The sequence below is a fragment of the Eumetopias jubatus genome, unplaced genomic scaffold (assembly GCF_037043125.1).
Source record: "Eumetopias jubatus isolate StellerSeaLion01/CBP00866 unplaced genomic scaffold, mEumJub1_p1.0 scaffold_10, whole genome shotgun sequence".
Classification (NCBI taxonomy): Eukaryota; Metazoa; Chordata; class Mammalia; order Carnivora; family Otariidae; genus Eumetopias; species Eumetopias jubatus.
In genome coordinates this window covers 55,928,118-55,944,875 of record NW_028274816.1, presented here as the reverse complement: position 1 = coordinate 55,944,875, position 16,758 = coordinate 55,928,118, and the positions used below count along the sequence as shown (strand labels likewise).

The 16,758-nt window shown below is 53.9% G+C and overlaps 1 protein-coding gene across 4 annotated transcripts; it reads left to right on the top strand.

Annotated features, from left to right (window-relative positions):
- The first annotated feature begins 250 nt into the window (after positions 1 to 250).
- On the top strand, positions 251 to 11,441 carry SLC1A5 (solute carrier family 1 member 5). 4 transcript variants are annotated; one of them, XM_028088119.2, is made up of 8 exons: positions 251 to 1,424; positions 4,114 to 4,156; positions 4,548 to 4,595; positions 5,532 to 5,698; positions 7,166 to 7,399; positions 8,141 to 8,335; positions 8,477 to 8,611; positions 10,722 to 11,441. In XM_028088119.2, exons 1-8 carry the CDS (start codon positions 856 to 858, stop codon positions 10,954 to 10,956), a joined length of 1,626 nt encoding a protein of 541 aa, XP_027943920.1. In that variant the 5' UTR covers positions 251 to 855; the 3' UTR covers positions 10,957 to 11,441. The 4 variants fall into 4 exon arrangements, with proteins under 4 accessions (XP_027943920.1, XP_027943921.2, XP_027943922.1 ...); XM_028088120.2 differs by having other exon boundaries at positions 891 to 1,424; positions 4,114 to 4,170; XM_028088121.2 differs by lacking the exon at positions 251 to 1,424 and adding an exon at positions 2,736 to 3,185.
- Positions 11,442 to 16,758: the final 5,317 nt, after the last annotated feature.

Genomic DNA, 16,758 nt, shown 5'->3' with positions numbered 1-16,758 from the left:
GCGGGAAAAAAGGTTTCCCTTCGATGCCCCGCCCCCAACCGGGCCCCGCCCCCGCCCCTCCGGTGCCCCCGCCCCTCGCCATTGCTAGACTTGGTTAGTCCGCCTTCTATGGGTGACTTGGCCAGACTCAGGCCTCGGCCCCACCTCTCGCTCGCAGGAGGGCTCCGAACGCGCCTCAGCCAATCGGCGCCTGCGGTTCGCTCCCCGCGTTCTCAAGCCTCGCCCCTGCCCTTAATCCTGGAAGCTTCCGGCGCGTGGGCTCAGAGCCACGCGGCGCGCCCGCGAGCTTCCTCACGGGTCCCCCGCCGTTACCTCCCAGGGTCCCGGACCGCCGCCTTCCGCGCCCTAGGGGCCTGGATCTCCTCTCCTGGACTCAAAAGCCTGGCTCCCCTCTTCCCGGATCTCTGTCTCCCGCCCCTAGATTCAGGCTCCCCAGCCTCGGTTTCCAGGACCCCGGCACGCCGGACCCCTGCCTCCCGGATCTGCGCTCCCCGGGCCTGACCTCTTGAGGACCTCTGCCGCTTGGACGCCTTCAGCCTTCCAGAGCCAAGGACCCCAGCTCCCAGCCTGATAAACTCCTGTATTCCCATCCCTGGGGCCGAGAAACCCAAGTGCTCCCGGATTTCGGGAGCCGGATACCACCTGGGAGAGCAGAAGAGCCTCAGCGCCCAGCTTGGGGATCTCAGACACCCCAGGAACCAAGGCGCTGTGAATTCCCAACTCCGGGGAACCTTCCAAAGTTCCCGCCTCCGGGCTGTGTTACAAAACTCTCCGTTCTAAGAAACGTCCGCGTCGCGGGAAGGAGACCCAAGCGCGCCCAGCTTCCAGGCGCTAAGGAACTCCGGAGCGTTCATCATGGTGGCCGATCCGCCTCGGGGAGACCCCAAGGGGTTCACAGCGGCTGAGCCCACCGCGAACGGTGCCCCGACGCTGGTCCCTATAGAGGACCCCGGCGCGACAGGAGGCGGATGCGGCGGTTCCCGGGACCGGGTGCGCCGCTGCCTTCGCGCCAACCTGCTGGTGCTGCTGACCGTGGTGGCCGTGGTGGCAGGTGTGGCGCTGGGTCTGGGAGTCTCGGGGGCCGGCGGCGCGCTAGCTCTGGGCCCCGCGCGCCTGGCGGCCTTCGCCTTCCCCGGCGAGCTGCTGCTGCGCCTACTGAAGATGATCATCTTGCCGCTGGTGGTGTGCAGCCTGATCGGCGGCGCCGCCAGCCTGGACTCGAGCGCGCTCGGCCGCCTGGGCGCCTGGGCGCTGCTCTTTTTCCTGGTCACCACGCTGCTGGCGTCTGCGCTCGGCGTGGGCTTGGCGCTGGCCCTGCAGCCGGGCGCCGCCTTCGCCGCCATCAACGCCTCGGTCGGGACCTCGGGCGCCGCGGAAGAAGCCCGCAGCAAAGAAGTCCTCGATTCGTTCCTGGATCTTGTGAGGTCAGACCCCGCCCGCCCGGTGGAGTCGGTGGGGGTTGGGAGAAGGGATGCCTCAGCCACGTGGGGAGGGGACGCGTGTTAGAGATGGCGGGAGTGGCCACTTGAATCGGAGAGGGCATCCCCGGGGGCCTGAGGAAGACAGGACGGGGTGGTGAGGGATGGTGATGGTGGCCCTCTGAGGGTCAGATTACAGCGGGTGAGGACAGACCCCTGGGAAAGGAGGCTTCTCATGTGGGCGCCCGGGGACGTTAGCGGGGACCCTACAAGAAGGTGATCGGCGAGGAAGTCTTAATAGAGGGAAGAAGGAGTAATGCTTGGGGGAGTTTGGGGAGGGAGGGGACATAGGAGGGGCTCCTGGGAGGGGAGAGGATCCTGGAGGTGAGGGGGGGCTTCGAAGGGGATTTGGGGGCTGCTAAGGGCCTCAGGATGGGGCTTCTGGATCAAGATTTGAGTCCAGGGTCAGACGTAACCCCTGGGTAAGGAGTCTGAGGGGGACCAAGAGGAGATCTGAGTGACGTCCAGCCCCAGGGCTCCCCACACTACGTGTCACCGGGACATAACCAGGTTTTCTTCTCAGCCTCCCTTCCCCACCCGGTTCAACTGGGCCCTGGCAACTTCCCTCTTATATGTTCCTGGTAAACCCTGCCACCTCCGAGGACTTTCTGTTCCATTTCCTCCTGTCTGGGGAGCCTGTCTGGGCTTTCCCTCCACCCACCCCAAACCCACAGGAGGCTGCACAGAAGGGGGCCAGTTAGAAAGAGAGCACACTCTTTTCCTTCTGATCTCTGCTCCCCACCCAAGAGTGGCTCTCCCCGCTTTGAGGAGGGCAGACCGCTTGGGTTGTCTTTGGGGCCTGCTGATTCAGTGTTTCCAGGTGGTTGGGGACTTCCTGGAAGTTGCTGGAGGAAATGATGAGTCACGGAACTGGGTTCTCCCAGCTGCTTGGGGGATGCGTGCCGGCTGAGATGAGAGACTTGGGGGCAGGCTTGGTGTCTAGAAGTCACAGTGGGTGGGCGCCTCCTGGCTGGGGGAGATTAGCAGGGTCCTGACCCAGCCCTGCCGGGCCTGGGTGGGTACAGGCTTTCTGGCCGATGGGCACACCCACTCGGAGGCTGTTGATGTGCACAGGCCTCCCCTGTGTGCCAAAATAGAAGGAACTGGCACTTGGCCAGCTCCTCAGAGACTTAGCTGGAACATCTCAGAACCACACAACTTTATAGGCAGTTGGCGCACAGCTGGACACAGACACTCAGCCACAGCTGCGGCCTCTCACACTGACACGTAGCCTTACACCAGTTGTCACATGTGCACTCACACACACACACACACACACACACACGGGATACTAGCCTCTCTTTGCACAGCCACTCACGGATGCCAAGGACCATGCCAATCCATCGAGCGTTGCTCAAACATCCATGCTCAAGAGCCCATACACACCAACACCACCCCACGTATCTGAACACTAACCCGCACCCCCCACCGGATACCAACGTTTGAGAAACATCATTGGTGGAGGGAGGACACCAGAATGCCGGGTGATTAGAACTACGCAGCCGGCTGGCTGGGTTCAAATCCCAGCTCGGCCACTTCCTAGCCAAGGCAAGTTTCTTTCCCTTTCTGTGCCTTGGTTCCCTCTTTAAAACGGGGATCAGAGGGCTGTCATGAGGATCAAATGAGTGGATGTAGGGGGCCCCCCGGGCGGCTCAGTCGGTGAAGCGTCGGACTCTTGATCTCAGCTCGGGTCTCCATCCCAGGGTGGTGAGTTCAACCCCCGCGCTGGGCTCCGTGCTCGGCAGGGAGCCTACTTATTTATTTATTTTTAAAGATTTTATTTATTAGAGAGAGAGACAGAGTGAGAGAAAGAGAGCACAAGCGGGGTGAGGGGCAGGGGGAGAAGCAGACTCCCCCGTTGAGCAGGGAGCCCGATGCGGGGCTCCACCCCCGGACTCCAGGATCATGACCTGAGCCGGAGGCAGATGTGCTTAGCCACCCAGGTGCCCTGCGGGGAGCCTACTTAAAAAAATAAAAAATAAAATAAATAAATGAGTGGATTTATGTCAAGCACTACAGGGACTGTAGTCCCCACATTTGCCGTAATTTTCGTCCCACTCCGAGACACGCTCACTGGGGTTTACCGCCCGTTGCTGCACAGATACACATTCATGACACAATGTGTCACTCTGTCTTGCTACCTGTTTCCAACACACCCAGATCTTCCCCATACCCTGTGACCCACTCAGCCCGGGCCCCAAGGCTGAGCGTTTCTCAGCCCTCCAGGAGGAAGTGGCTGATGCAAGATGCCCAGGGTATTAAGTTTGCTGCGTGGGGTGGAGCTGAGGCCCTGGGTGACCCTGCCCCAGCCTGCCTTGGGAAGCCAGTGTTCCTCACCTCCTCCAGTCCACAGTCCCTCCGGGCTGGCCGGGGCTAGCAGGCCAGCCTACGGGGCCCTAGGAGGCTAGCTCAGACTCCCCGCCCCCCTGGAAAAGTGTGCGGGCCAGGGCCCAACTCTGCCAGACCACAGCCGGCCTGAGGCCTAGGTGGCGACCACACTCGGGTGCCAACAGGGCCTCCAAGGTTCTTCCCATCCCTAGAGGCCAACGCAGCCCCTCGTGCACATTCCCCTCCCAACCTCCCCCCCTCCCCGGGGTATTTAATAACGTGCCCTCCTCCGTGTCTGTCTCTGCAGAAATATCTTCCCCTCAAACCTGGTGTCCGCGGCCTTCCGCTCAGTGAGTCCTTGGGGGTATGTCCTGAGGGGTGGGGGGAGGGCTGGGAGGGAGACAGCCAGTTGCAGCCCCTGGATGCCTGCTTTTGGGTGGCCTCTGAAACCCCTCCCTGCCCCTCACCAAGACAGGAGAATATGGGTTCTGAGCCCCTTCTGGGTTCTAATTCTAGCTGTGTGACCCTGGGCAAGTGCCTTTGCCTCTCTGAGCCTCAGTTTCCGCCTCTGGAAAATGGGCACATGGTATGAGAATCCCGCCTCAGTGGGGTTACTGGCAGGATGCAAGGAGATCATGTTTAGGGGTGCTTAGGACTGGCTTGGCGCACTGTTAGCGCCAGGATGGGGTGGGGGAGCCTCTGTGGCAGTTGATGCTGACTCTTGCCCACCCCCACCTGCAGTACAGTACCTCCTATGAAAACAGATGGATCAATGGAACCAAGGTGAAGGTGAGAGCAGGGGAAGGGGGGTGGGGCCCCATCCCTTGGCCCATTGCGGGGGTTTTTCCATTTTGTTCCCACCCCAGCCTTTGTTTGCCCCCCCCACACCGGGGGTCTTCTGACATTTGGTGGTATTTGTTTTATACTCTCTGCAGCCACTGCCCAATTTCTATCTTTTCTAGTCTCTACATTTTTGCATCCTTCTTCTCCCTCCCCGGTGCAGGCTTCTCTTCTGCCCCCCGCTCCCCTGCAGGCTTCTCTTCTGCCCCCCGCTCCCCTTCTCCCACCTACCCTCAGCCCCCCTTCTCCCACCTACTCTCAGCCCGGCACAAAGTAGTCCTTCCAAAGCACAAACCTGACCCTGTCTCTCCCCTACCCAGAGCCCCTTTATGCTCCCTAGTGCCCTCGGAAGCAAGCGCAGGCTCCTTGTCACAATCCGTGGTACCCTGTGAAGTCAGGCCTCCGCCCGGCCACCCACCCAGTCTCATGTTCTGCCTCTGGCCAGCCTCTTCCAGCCACAGTGGATTTCTTTCAGCTCTTTGAATGCCCAAGGTGCTCTCATTTCCAGACAGTTGCACATTGTTTCCCCTCTCCAGAACCTTCTACCACCTCTCTTTACCTGATGAATCCACCTGTTCTCCAGATCTCAGCCCCTTCCTCCACAAAGCCCTCCCTGATCCCCCGCCACACCACCTACCAAGCTGGCATTCCCCCCTCAGTTCCGACACTCCCTTGGGTTTCCCTATTCCAGTCACTCTGAGTGGTCCCTGGTGACAGGCCTGTTGCTCCTGGACTTGGACTGTGAGCCTTGGGAGGAAGGGACAAATGAGCTTCAGGAGCTCTTTTGTCCGTGTTGGGTCCCAGCAGGGCCCAGGACAGGCCCTTAGTGACTGTTCAGGTTGACCGAGAGTCCTGCTCCCATCCCAATTTGTTCCTTGCTCAAAGGTGCCCATTGGCGACGAGGTGGAGAGTATGAACATCCTGGGCCTGGTGGTATTTGCCATTGTCTTTGGTGTGGCCCTGCGGAAGCTGGGGCCCGAGGGAGAGCTGCTCATCCGCTTCTTCAACTCCTTTAATGACGCCACCATGGTGCTGGTCTCCTGGATCATGTGGTAGGTGGTGGGAGAGGGAATGGGGGATGTGGGATGGGGCAACCCGCCATCTGTCTGCTCCTTGGAGCCAGATGGCCTGGATGCACACCCAGCATTGACCATCCCCTGGCTGTGTGACTTTGGGCAAGTGATCTACCATGTCTGTGCCTCAGTGTCTTCATTATAAGATGAGGACCATGTAGTATTCCATGGGAGCTGAGACTGACGCCAGCACCTTCTGGATCCTCCTGGAAGGTGACTAAAAGCCAGCCAAGCTGTGGCCACAACTTAGCGAATGCATCTCCGTTGCAGAGATTTGAATGGGATCAAATGTCCAAGTTACCAAGAAGATGAAATGAGTAATAGGTGGTTTAAGCAAAGCACTTATAAAGTGTTTTAAATGTCTAGCACCTCCTGAGCATTTACTTACTGTTAGCTATGATCATTGTCATTATGACTTCCCACCTGGGTGCCCTATAACAAGTGACTTAGCTCACTCTGCCTTGGTTTCCCCATCTGGAAAATGGGACTGACAGTACCAGGCACAAATGAGTGCGAAGTTCTTGGGACACCGCCTGACCTATAGCATGCTGACAGTAAACAGTATCGGCTAATATTTATCAAATACGTCACTTATGTAACTTCTGGGCACATCCCACTGGCTGGAGCTTGGGCATTTGGCCAAACCTAGCTGCACAGGTGGCTGGGCAACGGGGCCTTTCTCCTGCTACCAAAGAGCGGAAGGGGTTTGGGCGACAACTAGCCATAGTGATCGAACCGGGAAGGCGGTCTTGGGAGGCCTCCTGGCTGGGAGGCACGAGCACTCCTTTGATCCTCACTGCCGGAGAGGGTGATGATAATTCCAGCAGAAGTTTATAGATCACTTACTGTGTACAAAGAGCTTTCAAGGCACTTCCCCTGGCACCCCATTTCCTCCAATATTCCTATGAGGCCGGTAGCCTAAATGTCCCGCTTTTACAGACCTACTAGATTTCCGTTCAACTGTAGCTACAGAGGACTAAAATAGGAGCTTGTGTGGGATTGTGGTAAAGATTCAATCATGTTCCAGGGCTCAGCGCATCATAAATGCTTCATATCTGCGGGTTGTTATTAAGACCCGAGTGACGGACTTTGTAGTTTTCATGATGTGGTGCGAGATTGTATCGGTTTAAATCATCCTCGCTGCTGTAACAAACGAACCCAGAGGATGTAGATGACTCACTCGTGGGAGCCACGTGTTCAGTCCGAATCTGGTTGGTGCTTCAACTCCAGGCGGGCGATAGGAACCCCCAGGCTTCTTTATCTCCCTGCTGCCCTGTTTTCAAGGGGAAAGAACTTGGAGGATGGCAGGGAAGGTGCCCAAACCCTCAGCACACGCCATGTTTCCTGGCCACAAGGGAGCCTGTGGTCAGGCTGTGTACGGAGCACCAAGCCTGGTCCTGCGTGGACATGCGGTCAGAGGCTGCAATCTGTCTCCTGGGCACTTAGGTATGCCCCTGTGGGCATCTTGTTCCTGGTGGCTGGCAAGATCGTGGAGATGGAGGACGTGGGGATGCTCTTCGCCAGTCTCGGCAAATACATCCTGTGTTGTCTGCTGGGCCACGCCATCCACGGGCTCCTGGTGCTGCCTCTCATCTACTTCCTCTTCACCCGCAAAAACCCCTACCGCTTCTTGTGGGGCATCATGACAGCGCTGGCCACTGCCTTCGGGACCTCTTCTAGGTATGGCCTTGGGGCCGACTAGTGCAGGATTTTTAAGCTTAAGGGGCCTGGAGTGGGTATCAGTATCTGGAGACCCTTGACATTTTGTAATTTGGGGACAGTGGATCTGGGTATAGGGGCCATACTTTTGTGAGTTTCTCATAAGGTTCTGGAGTACACCCATCTCTGCCATGAGAAGACCACTGTCTTAGAGATTTCTTCTTCTTTCCTTCCTGGGAACCCCTCCTCTTCCACAAGGCCTGGCCCCGGGGGGGGGGGGGCAGTGGTCTAGCGCGCCACCCTGGATCTAATCATTTAGGAGCGCTTTCCACCCTCTTCTAAGTATTTTGTCCACCTGTGCCCTCAGAACCCGGCCCTCCCCACAGCAGGGGTCCTCAGAGAATAGCAATTCTTAGACAATTTCTATTATTGGTGGAGCTGGGAGGGAGTGTAGGTCAGCGAGCTCCAAGGCATTATAGAATTTAGGTTTGAATTTTTGTGTGTATTTTGAAGGACAGCAGCCTGTACTCTTCCAGGGAGTCCAGGACGCCTATATTTTGGAATCCTGGCGTTCTGCAGGATCCCAGGTGCCTCTGGCTCTGGGAAGAGAAGGGCATGGGCATGGAGAGCTGGGGAGGGCTGGGCGTGGCGGGAGGGGGGGGGTCTAGGCTGCCGTGCGCTGATTGGCCAGTGGGGGTGGTCGACTGGGCGGGGCTTCGGCAGGGGGCGGGCCACGCGCTGACTGACAGGGCCGCCCCTCAGCTCCGCTACGCTGCCCCTGATGATGAAGTGCGTGGAGGAGAGGAACGGCGTCGCCAAGCACATCAGCCGCTTCATCCTACCCATCGGTGCCACGGTCAACATGGATGGTGCGGCGCTCTTCCAGTGTGTGGCCGCGGTGTTCATTGCACAGCTCAACCAGCGATCCCTGGACTTTGTGAAGATCATCACCATCCTGTGAGTGTGGGGTGGCTGTGGCCAGGACCCCCCCCCCACCGGCCCCTCTGACACCTCCCCCCAGCATGGACGCAGGCTGGAGGGAGCCAGCTTCCCGTGCCGCCGAGGCCCCTCTCCCTGACCTACGCTCTCTTTCCCCAGGGTCACCGCCACGGCGTCCAGTGTGGGTGCCGCGGGCATTCCTGCCGGAGGCGTCCTCACTCTGGCCATCATCCTGGAGGCAGTCAACCTGCCGGTTCAGGACATCTCCTTGATCTTGGCTGTGGACTGGCTGGTGTAAGTGTGGGTTTGGGGCTTCGGGGGCCTAACGGGTACACCCCCCGGGGAAAGGGGGTGAGCAAGAGGGTCATTGAGAGCCTGTGGGCAGAAGAGGAGAGCAAGAAAGGGGATGGTGTCTTGAACGTTCTAATCAGAGGGAACGAAGGGATCTTGGGGGTTCGTTTTTGGGGGGGACCTTGGGGGTTCTCAGAAGAATGCCAGAGAGGTAGTGTGCCCCAGTGGTTAATAGAGTGGACTTTTAGGCCAGGCTGCTTGTGTTCAAGTCCCAGGGCCACCTCTGCTAGCTATTGTGACCCAAGTTGAGTCCTTCATCACTCGTCTCAGTTTCTCCACCTGTAAAATGGGGAGAACAGAATGGTCTCTCCTTGAGGATCAGATGACGGAAACATGTAACTCCCTTCTGAGAGCCCCTGGTCAGAGTTACTACTTCTCAGCCACATCACTCCTAGGTATAATGCCAAGAGAATTGGAAACGTGTTCACAAAAACTTGTACATGAACGTTCGTAGTGGCATTATTTGTAATGGCAAACAGGTGGAAACAACCCAATGTCCATCAGGTGATGAATGGATACATAAAACGTCATATATCCATAACAATGGAATATCATTCGGCAATAAAATTGAATGAAGCATGGACAGATGCATACATGCTGCCATGTGGTGGACCCTTGAAAACCTCATGCTAAGTGAAAGAAGGCAGAACACAAAGGACCACATATCCATATGATTCCATTTCTATGCGACGTCCAGCATAGGCAAATCTGTAGACCCTAGGTTAGCAGTTGCCAGTGGCTGGGGAAGGAGGGAATGGGGGATAACTGCTTGGTGGGTGTGGGGGTGTCCTTTTAGAGCAATGACAACGTCCTGGAATTAAGTAGCAGTGATGGTCGTACCACTCTGAATATACTAAAAGCCACTGGGTTGTATACCTTTTTCTTTTTTTGAGAGGGAGAGAGCATGCACATGCGTGAGGGAGGGGGCACAGAGGGAGGGGCAGAGGGAGAGAGAATCTTAAGCAGGCTCCGCACTCAGTGTGGAGCCCGACGAAGGACTCGGTCTCATAACCCTAAGATCATGACCTAAGCCAAAATAGAGGCGGACATTCAACCAACTGAGCCACCCAGGTGTCCCTGGATTGTATACTTCTAAAGGGTGAATTTGGGGCGCCTGGGTGGCTCAGTCGGTTAAGCATCTGCCTTCAGTTCAGGTCATGATCTCAGGGTCCTGGGATCGAGTCCTGTGTTGGGCTCCCTGCTTGGTGGGGGGGTCTGCTTCTCCCTCTCCCTCTACCCCTCCCCCCGCTCGTGCTGTCTCGCCCCTCTCACTCTTTCTCTCAAATAAATAAAATCTTTTTTTTTAAAAAAGTGTGAATTTTATGGTATGTGAATCATACCTCAATTTTCTAAAATGGCACACACACAAAGTATAAAGAGGAAGGGGAAAGAGCTCTTTAGAATTATAAGTAGAAAGGCCTGAGTGAGAAAGTAGTATTTCAGGGGGAAGGGGAGAGGTTGGATGAGTCTTCTGAGGCCCCGAGAGAAGGGAGGGGTGGCTTTTTGAGGTTCCAGGAGGAGCAAATCTTGTGTTTTATTGGAAGAAGAATTGTTTGGGCTCCAGGGAGGATGGAGGAGGGGGGTCTTGGGGTTCTGAGGCAGAGAAAGTGCGGGATACTTTGGGATTCCACAGGAAAGGAGAGAGGTGAGAGCTAGGGGCCTTCTTGGATTCTGGATGAAAAGATCTTTGAGGGCGCCTGGGTGGCTCAGTTGGTTAGGCGACTGCCTTCGACTCAGGTCATGATCCCGGAGTCTCGGGGTCGAGTCCCGCGTTCTCCCTCTGACCCTCCCCCCTCTCATGCGCTCTCTCTCTCTCATTCTCGCTCTCTCAAATAAATAAAATAAATAAATCTTAAAAAAAAAAAGATCTTTGAGGTTCTAGGAGGAAAGGATAGTGGGGATTCTGGGAAGACGGAGGGATGAGCTGGGTCTAGGATCAGGGTCCCATGAAGGAGGGCACCATGGGGACTCCGGGCTTTGCGGGGAGAAGCGGGAGGGTTGAGCGCCACCCTCTGCCCTCCCACTCACTTCCCTGTCACTCCTGCCTCTTCAGGGACCGGTCCTGTACCGTCCTCAACGTGGAAGGTGATGCCTTTGGGGCGGGACTCCTCCAAAATTACGTGGATCGCTCAGAGGTGCAGAGCTCGGTGCCAGAGTTGATCCAAGTGAAGAGCGAGATGCCCCTGTCTCCCTTGCCTGTCTCCACCGAGGAGGGGAACCCCCTCCTCAAACGCTGTCCCGGACCTGCTGGGGATGCGGACCCCTGCGAGAAGGAATCAGTTATGTAAACCCCATAGGGACGTTGCCTGCCCTGATGGGGCCACTATGGACATTGGGATCATGAACTGGGGCCCTGGAGGCCCTGCCTGCACACTCGGGGGACCCAGGGGCCTCAGCTGCTGCCCCCCGCCCGCCACTGCCACAACATCAGATCTTGGGAGGCCTCAATGCTGGGGTAGATGTGTATGTGTGTGTCTCCCCAAATCTTCCCCAGTCCTCAATTCCTGTTCCCACCCAAAGCTAGGAAACAAGATGGAAAAATAGTGTAAATGTGGGCTTCTGCCCTCTGCGAGGAAGGATGTTCCAGTGGGTTTGCTGGCTGTAACGTGTGTGTGTGTTGTGACTCTACGGTACATCCCACCCTATCCCCAGGCCCTCTGTTCCCTCCACAGTAACACACACTCCAGGGGACCCTGCCGGGGTGGGGGACACCAGAGACAAAGACTGCTGTCACTCCAAAGGACCTTTTTGAGCAATAAAGTTGTCAAGCGCATCTCATCAGATGTTCTTAAGACTAAAAGCACGAGCCACCCAGAAAAAAACAAACAGAAAAGTCGGGCTTCGTTGACATAAAATAGCTGTTCATCAAAAAACCCCACTGGAGAAACCACGATGAGCTGCCACTGCACACCTGTTGGAAGGGCAGAAAGCAAGTACCGAGTGTGGCTGAGGAAGTAGAGCGACTGGATAGAGTCCCACACTCTGCGGGCGGGAACGCATAACAGTCCAGACACTTTGGAAAAGTTGCCGGGCGGTTTCTTACCGAGTCAACATAGTACACTTACCTAACGGCTCAGGAGGCCCACTTACCAAAGAGAAGAAAAAACTTCGGTCCACCCAAAACCCAGTACACAAATGTCTATAGCTGCTCTCCCCATAATTGCCAAAATTTGGAAATGCATCAATTGATAGAGGAGTACAAATGTTACAATGGATGGCTGCTCAGCAAAAAAAAAAAAAAAGAAAGAAAATCCATTTGGATGCATCCCACGGATAACATTTTGAGTGAAAGCTGGAAACAGTATATGCTACCTAGTTCCCTTTCTATGAAGGTGTGGAACGGGCTAAACTGGTCTATTGTGAGAGAAATCCAAACAGTGATGACCTATGAGGGTGACTTCGTGACTGGGAAGGGGCCCAGGGAAACTTCACGATCTAGCAAACCCAAAGCTTGAGGCGGGTATTGCTTACACAGACCTATACGTTTGGAAAAATTCGCCTGTACACTGAAGATCTGCATTTTATTTATTTTTATTTTTTTTAAAGATTTTATTTATTTAAAAAAGTATTTTATTTATTTGACAGACACAGTGAGAGAGGGAACACGAGCAGGGGGAGTGGGAGAGGGAGAAGCAGGCTCTCCACGGAGCAGGGAGCCCGATGCAGGGCTCAATCCCAGGACCCTGGGATCATGACCTGAGCCAAAGGCAGACACTTAACGACTGAGCCACCCAGGCGCCCCGAAGATCTGCATTTTAGCCTATGTATACCATCTCCCAGTTGAGAAACTTCGTATGACTCCAGGGAAGAAATGATTTTCCAGTCTAACCACCCACATAGGGATGCGGGTGTCCCTTGATACTTGAAACTCTCACTATCCAAACAGTGCCAGTAAGGACTTGTCCCCTCCCTTTTTTAGAACCCTGAACTTGCCGTTTGAATAAAACACCCTGCTGTGCAAATGTTTTTATTTTTTTATTTTTATTTTTTTTTAAAGATCTTTATTTATTTTTTGACACACACAGAGAGAGACAGCGAGAGAGGGAACACAAGCAGGGGGAGTGGGAGAGGGAGAAGCAGGCTTCCCCGCTGAGCAGGGAGCCGGATGCGGGGCTCGATCCCATGACCCAAGCCGAAGGCAGACGCTAAACAGCTGAGCCACCCAGGCACCCCTATTTTTATTTTTTTAAATATTTTATTTATTAATTCGAGACACAGAGATACAGAGAGAGCATGAGTGGGGGAGAGGTAGAGGGAGAAGCAGGCTCTCCGCTGAGCCAGGAGCCAGACGGGCTCGGTCCCAGGACCCCGGGATCATGACCCAAGCTGAAGGCAGATGCTTAACCATCTGAGCCACCCAGGCGCCCCGTGCAACTGTTTTTAAGTCCCGTTTGAGTCCAGGATGTGGATGACACCAATCGCGCCTCACCTGCTCTAACAATCCTGCCTTGTACATTGCTGAAACATATTACCTTCCCCTCCCAGAGCCCTATGTAGGCTCCTGCCAGGTACATGGAAGCACCACCAATCTGAGTTCAATTACAGATGGTATCTTGAGTATCTTCAGCATTTTGCGGGGGGGGGGGGGTATTTAGTTACATCTCATGATCATTGCAGTGTGGAAGGAAAATATAATTCATATCTGATTCGGTGAAAAATTGTGTATTGCACACAAACATAACCACTAATGAGTTCATTAAGTGTTGAATAATGAAGCAATTGGCGTTTTCAATGCTTTCTGTTATGCCAAAATCCTTGGTGGGTGGTTATAAAAGTGTTTTAAGAGTTTTAATGGTAATTGGGGCGCCTGGGTGGCTCAGTTGGTTAAGCGACTGCCTTCGGCTCAGGTCATGATCCTGGAGTCCCGGGATCGAGTCCCGCATCGGACTCCCTGCTCGGCGGGGAGTCTGCTTCTCCCTCTGACCCAACCCCCTCTCATGCTCTCTCTCTCTCTCTCATTCTTTCTCTCAAATAAATAAATAAAATCTTTTAAAAAAAGAGTTTTAACGGTATTTGGGGAAATTGGTTGGGGTTGTTGGAAGGAGCTGGGAGTGCATTATTTTCCCCACTTAAAATAGTTGTTTATCTTCAAATTTTCTTTCTTTTTTTTTAAAGATTTTGTTTATTTGACAGAGAGAGAGAGCGAGGGCGAGAGCAGGAACACAAGCAGGGGGAGTGGGAGAGGGAGAAGCAGGCTTCCCGCCAAGCAGGGAGCCCGATGTGGGACTTGATCCCAGGACCCTGGGATCATGACCGGAGCTGAAGGCAGACGCTTAACCAGTTGACTGAGCCACCAAGGCGCCCTATCTTCAAATTTTCTATTTAGTGCTTTTGGGGGAATGGATCAGATTATGAAGGATGCCTGTCTAAAGAGATACACGCATGTGTAATATATCCCATATCCTATATGTACAATATGTATACATATATGGAATCCATAACTAGGCCAAGTTCCAATTTCCCCGTTTTTCAATTCCATTTTCAAGACTTACTGGGCACATGCCACTAATTTGCCTAAGATACTGATCTGGGTCATTTAAAAAGTCTGGAACCGGGCGCCTGGGTGGCTCAGTCGTTAGGCGTCTGCCTTCATGATCTCAGGGTCCCGGAATCGAGCCCCACATTGGGCTCCCTGCTCGGCGGGAAGCCTGCTTCTCCCTCTCCCGCTCCCCCTGCTTGTGTTTCCTCTCTCGCTGTGTCTCTCTCTGTCAAATGAATAAATAAAATCTTTAAAAATAAAAAATCTGGAACCATTTCAAGCCTTCTGAGTGTGGACAGGGGCTCCCAGACCTGGTCCCCACTAGGATGTGCACTCCACGAGGGAGCCACCTCTGTCCTGTTCACCACTGTCTGCCCAGAGCACAGCATGGTGCCTTGCGCATGGTAGGCACTCAATAAATATTTGCAGAATGAATGAGTCGGGCTCCAGCTACAGAGCCACCTGGCCAGAAGAGGCTGTTACCTGGTTGAGATCCTGTTTCTGCTGCCCGCCAGCCCTGTCGCCTTACCTAAGCACTGTGGAGTCTCATCCTCTGATGACTATGGCCCTGTTATGCCTCACCCCAAGGTCACTGGTGAAGGTTACATAAGAAAAGAAGGAAAAGCATCTGGACAGCCATCCTCTGGGGCCCGGCTCCCACCTCCCTCTCCCTTTCTCCATGGCTCCACTCACCCCTTTTTTTGGGACACCCCTCTTGCTCCTTCGAAGGAGTCTAGCTTGGGAGGGAGTCCTCACACTAGCCCTGCATTGGGCCAGGATGGGGGGCTGGCAGGTACAGAGTAATCACACCTTTTTCTTTTTTTTTTTTTTAGGATTTTTTATTTTTTATTAGAGAGAGTTACAAGCAGGGGGAGCGACAGGTAGAGGGAGAGGGAGAAGCAGGCTCCCTGCTTTGCTAAGGAGCCTGACATGGGACTCGATCCCAGGACCCTGGAATCACGACCTGGGCCGAAGGCAGCCGCTTAACCGACTGAGCCACCCAGGCGCCCCACACCTTTGTCTTTCATTGCGACAATGTTTCTAGGCCTGCTGGACTCCCTCTCCCAATCTGCTTTTTTTGGGGGGGGTGTCAACCTTATTAAGGTATAATTTGTATACAATAAAGTATATCCATGAAAGTAAGTATTTGCATAAAACTGACAGATGCATAGATATTGAAAACCACCACAATCAAGATACATGATATTCCTAGCACCCCCAAATAGCCTGGTGCTCCTTTGCATTCTGTCCCTCCCTCCGCCCCCAGGCCCAGGCAACCACTGATCTGCTTTGGGTCACTGAAGATTAGTTTGCATCTCCTAGAATTTCGCATTAGTGGAATCCTGTAGCAGGTAGCTTTCTCGTGTCCTGTTTCTTTTTTATTTTATTTTATTTATTTATTTGAGAGAGAGAATAAGAGAGAGAGAGCATGAGAGGGGGGAGGGTCAGAGGGAGAAGCAGACTCCCCGCCGAGCAGGGAGCCCGATGTGGGACTCGATCCCGGGACTCCTGGGTCATGACCGGAGCCGAAGGCAGTCGCTCAACTGAGCCACCCAGGCGCCCCTCCTGTTTCTTTTACTTAGCATAATGCCTTTGAGATTTAGTCACGTTCGCGCACATATCGGTTTATTCCCTTTTGTTTTCAATCACCGGCGAGTATTCCACTGTCTGGGTGCAGGTTTGTGTATCCACCCACCTGACACGGACACTGGGTGGTTTCTGGTTTGGGGCCATTGTGTATAAAGGTGCATATGTCCACAGGTGGTTTACCAGCCATTGACTTGCCATAGCAAATCTTTTGTAATGCCCAGGAGGACACACAAATATTTACTGCTTGGTAAAGGGAGCAGAGGGTCCAACAGCAGTAGAGACTTGAACCTCCTTCCCTCTGGCTGTGCCTAGTGTTAACCCCTTGGTTGCTGGGGGAGTGGGGGGAGAGAAGTCCAGGGAGTCCCCATGGAGAGCCAGGCGGGTAATAACAGGGGGTCCATGGCGATGATCGTTTACCAACAGATCAGTAATCTATAATGTAATATTTTCATGCTTTAATCACATCACGGCCACATGTTGGCTTATCAGCTCTGGGAAAATCCTCTGGGCTCTGCTGAAATGAAGGTCATAGATACTATAACCCACCTGCACATGATTTTATGTTATTTATTTTTTAAAGTTTATTTAGTCATCTCTACCCCCAACGTGGGGCTTGAACTCACGACCCTGAGATCAAGAGTCACGTGCTCTTTCCGACTGAGCCAGCCAGGCGCCCCTGGGGCTCAGATAATTCTTAACCAAGTTTTTCCACGTGAGGCTAAAGTTTGGTTAATATGCACTAGTATGGATGTGCTGGTTTTTACAATATCGAAATACTCCTGGCTGGCTAATCATGCAAAAGGAATTGAGAAAGCACTAAAATTCAGTAATAACATATCCTAATACAAACTCATTAATTCAAGTTAATTGCTGCAATAGGTTTTCTGTCCTATTTCTACCTAGTCGATCATAAAGAGACTGAATACACAAAGCTGTCAGGCAGTATTATAAAGGCTACAAAAGTTTTTAGTGTAATTGTTATTAGTTCAGGAACAATGAAGAGAGGAGAAAACACCAAAAC

Excerpts from the sequence above, each read along its gene's own strand:
- SLC1A5 (XM_028088119.2), top strand. The coding sequence starts at position 856 with ATGGTGGCCGATCCGCCTCGGGGAGACCCCAAGGGGTTCACAGCGGCT. Across the intron at positions 5,699-7,165 it reads CTGGTCTCCTGGATCATGTG|GTATGCCCCTGTGGGCATCT; the intron begins GTAGGTGGTGGG and ends CTGGGCACTTAG. Across the intron at positions 8,612-10,721 it reads TTGGCTGTGGACTGGCTGGT|GGACCGGTCCTGTACCGTCC; the intron begins GTAAGTGTGGGT and ends CTGCCTCTTCAG.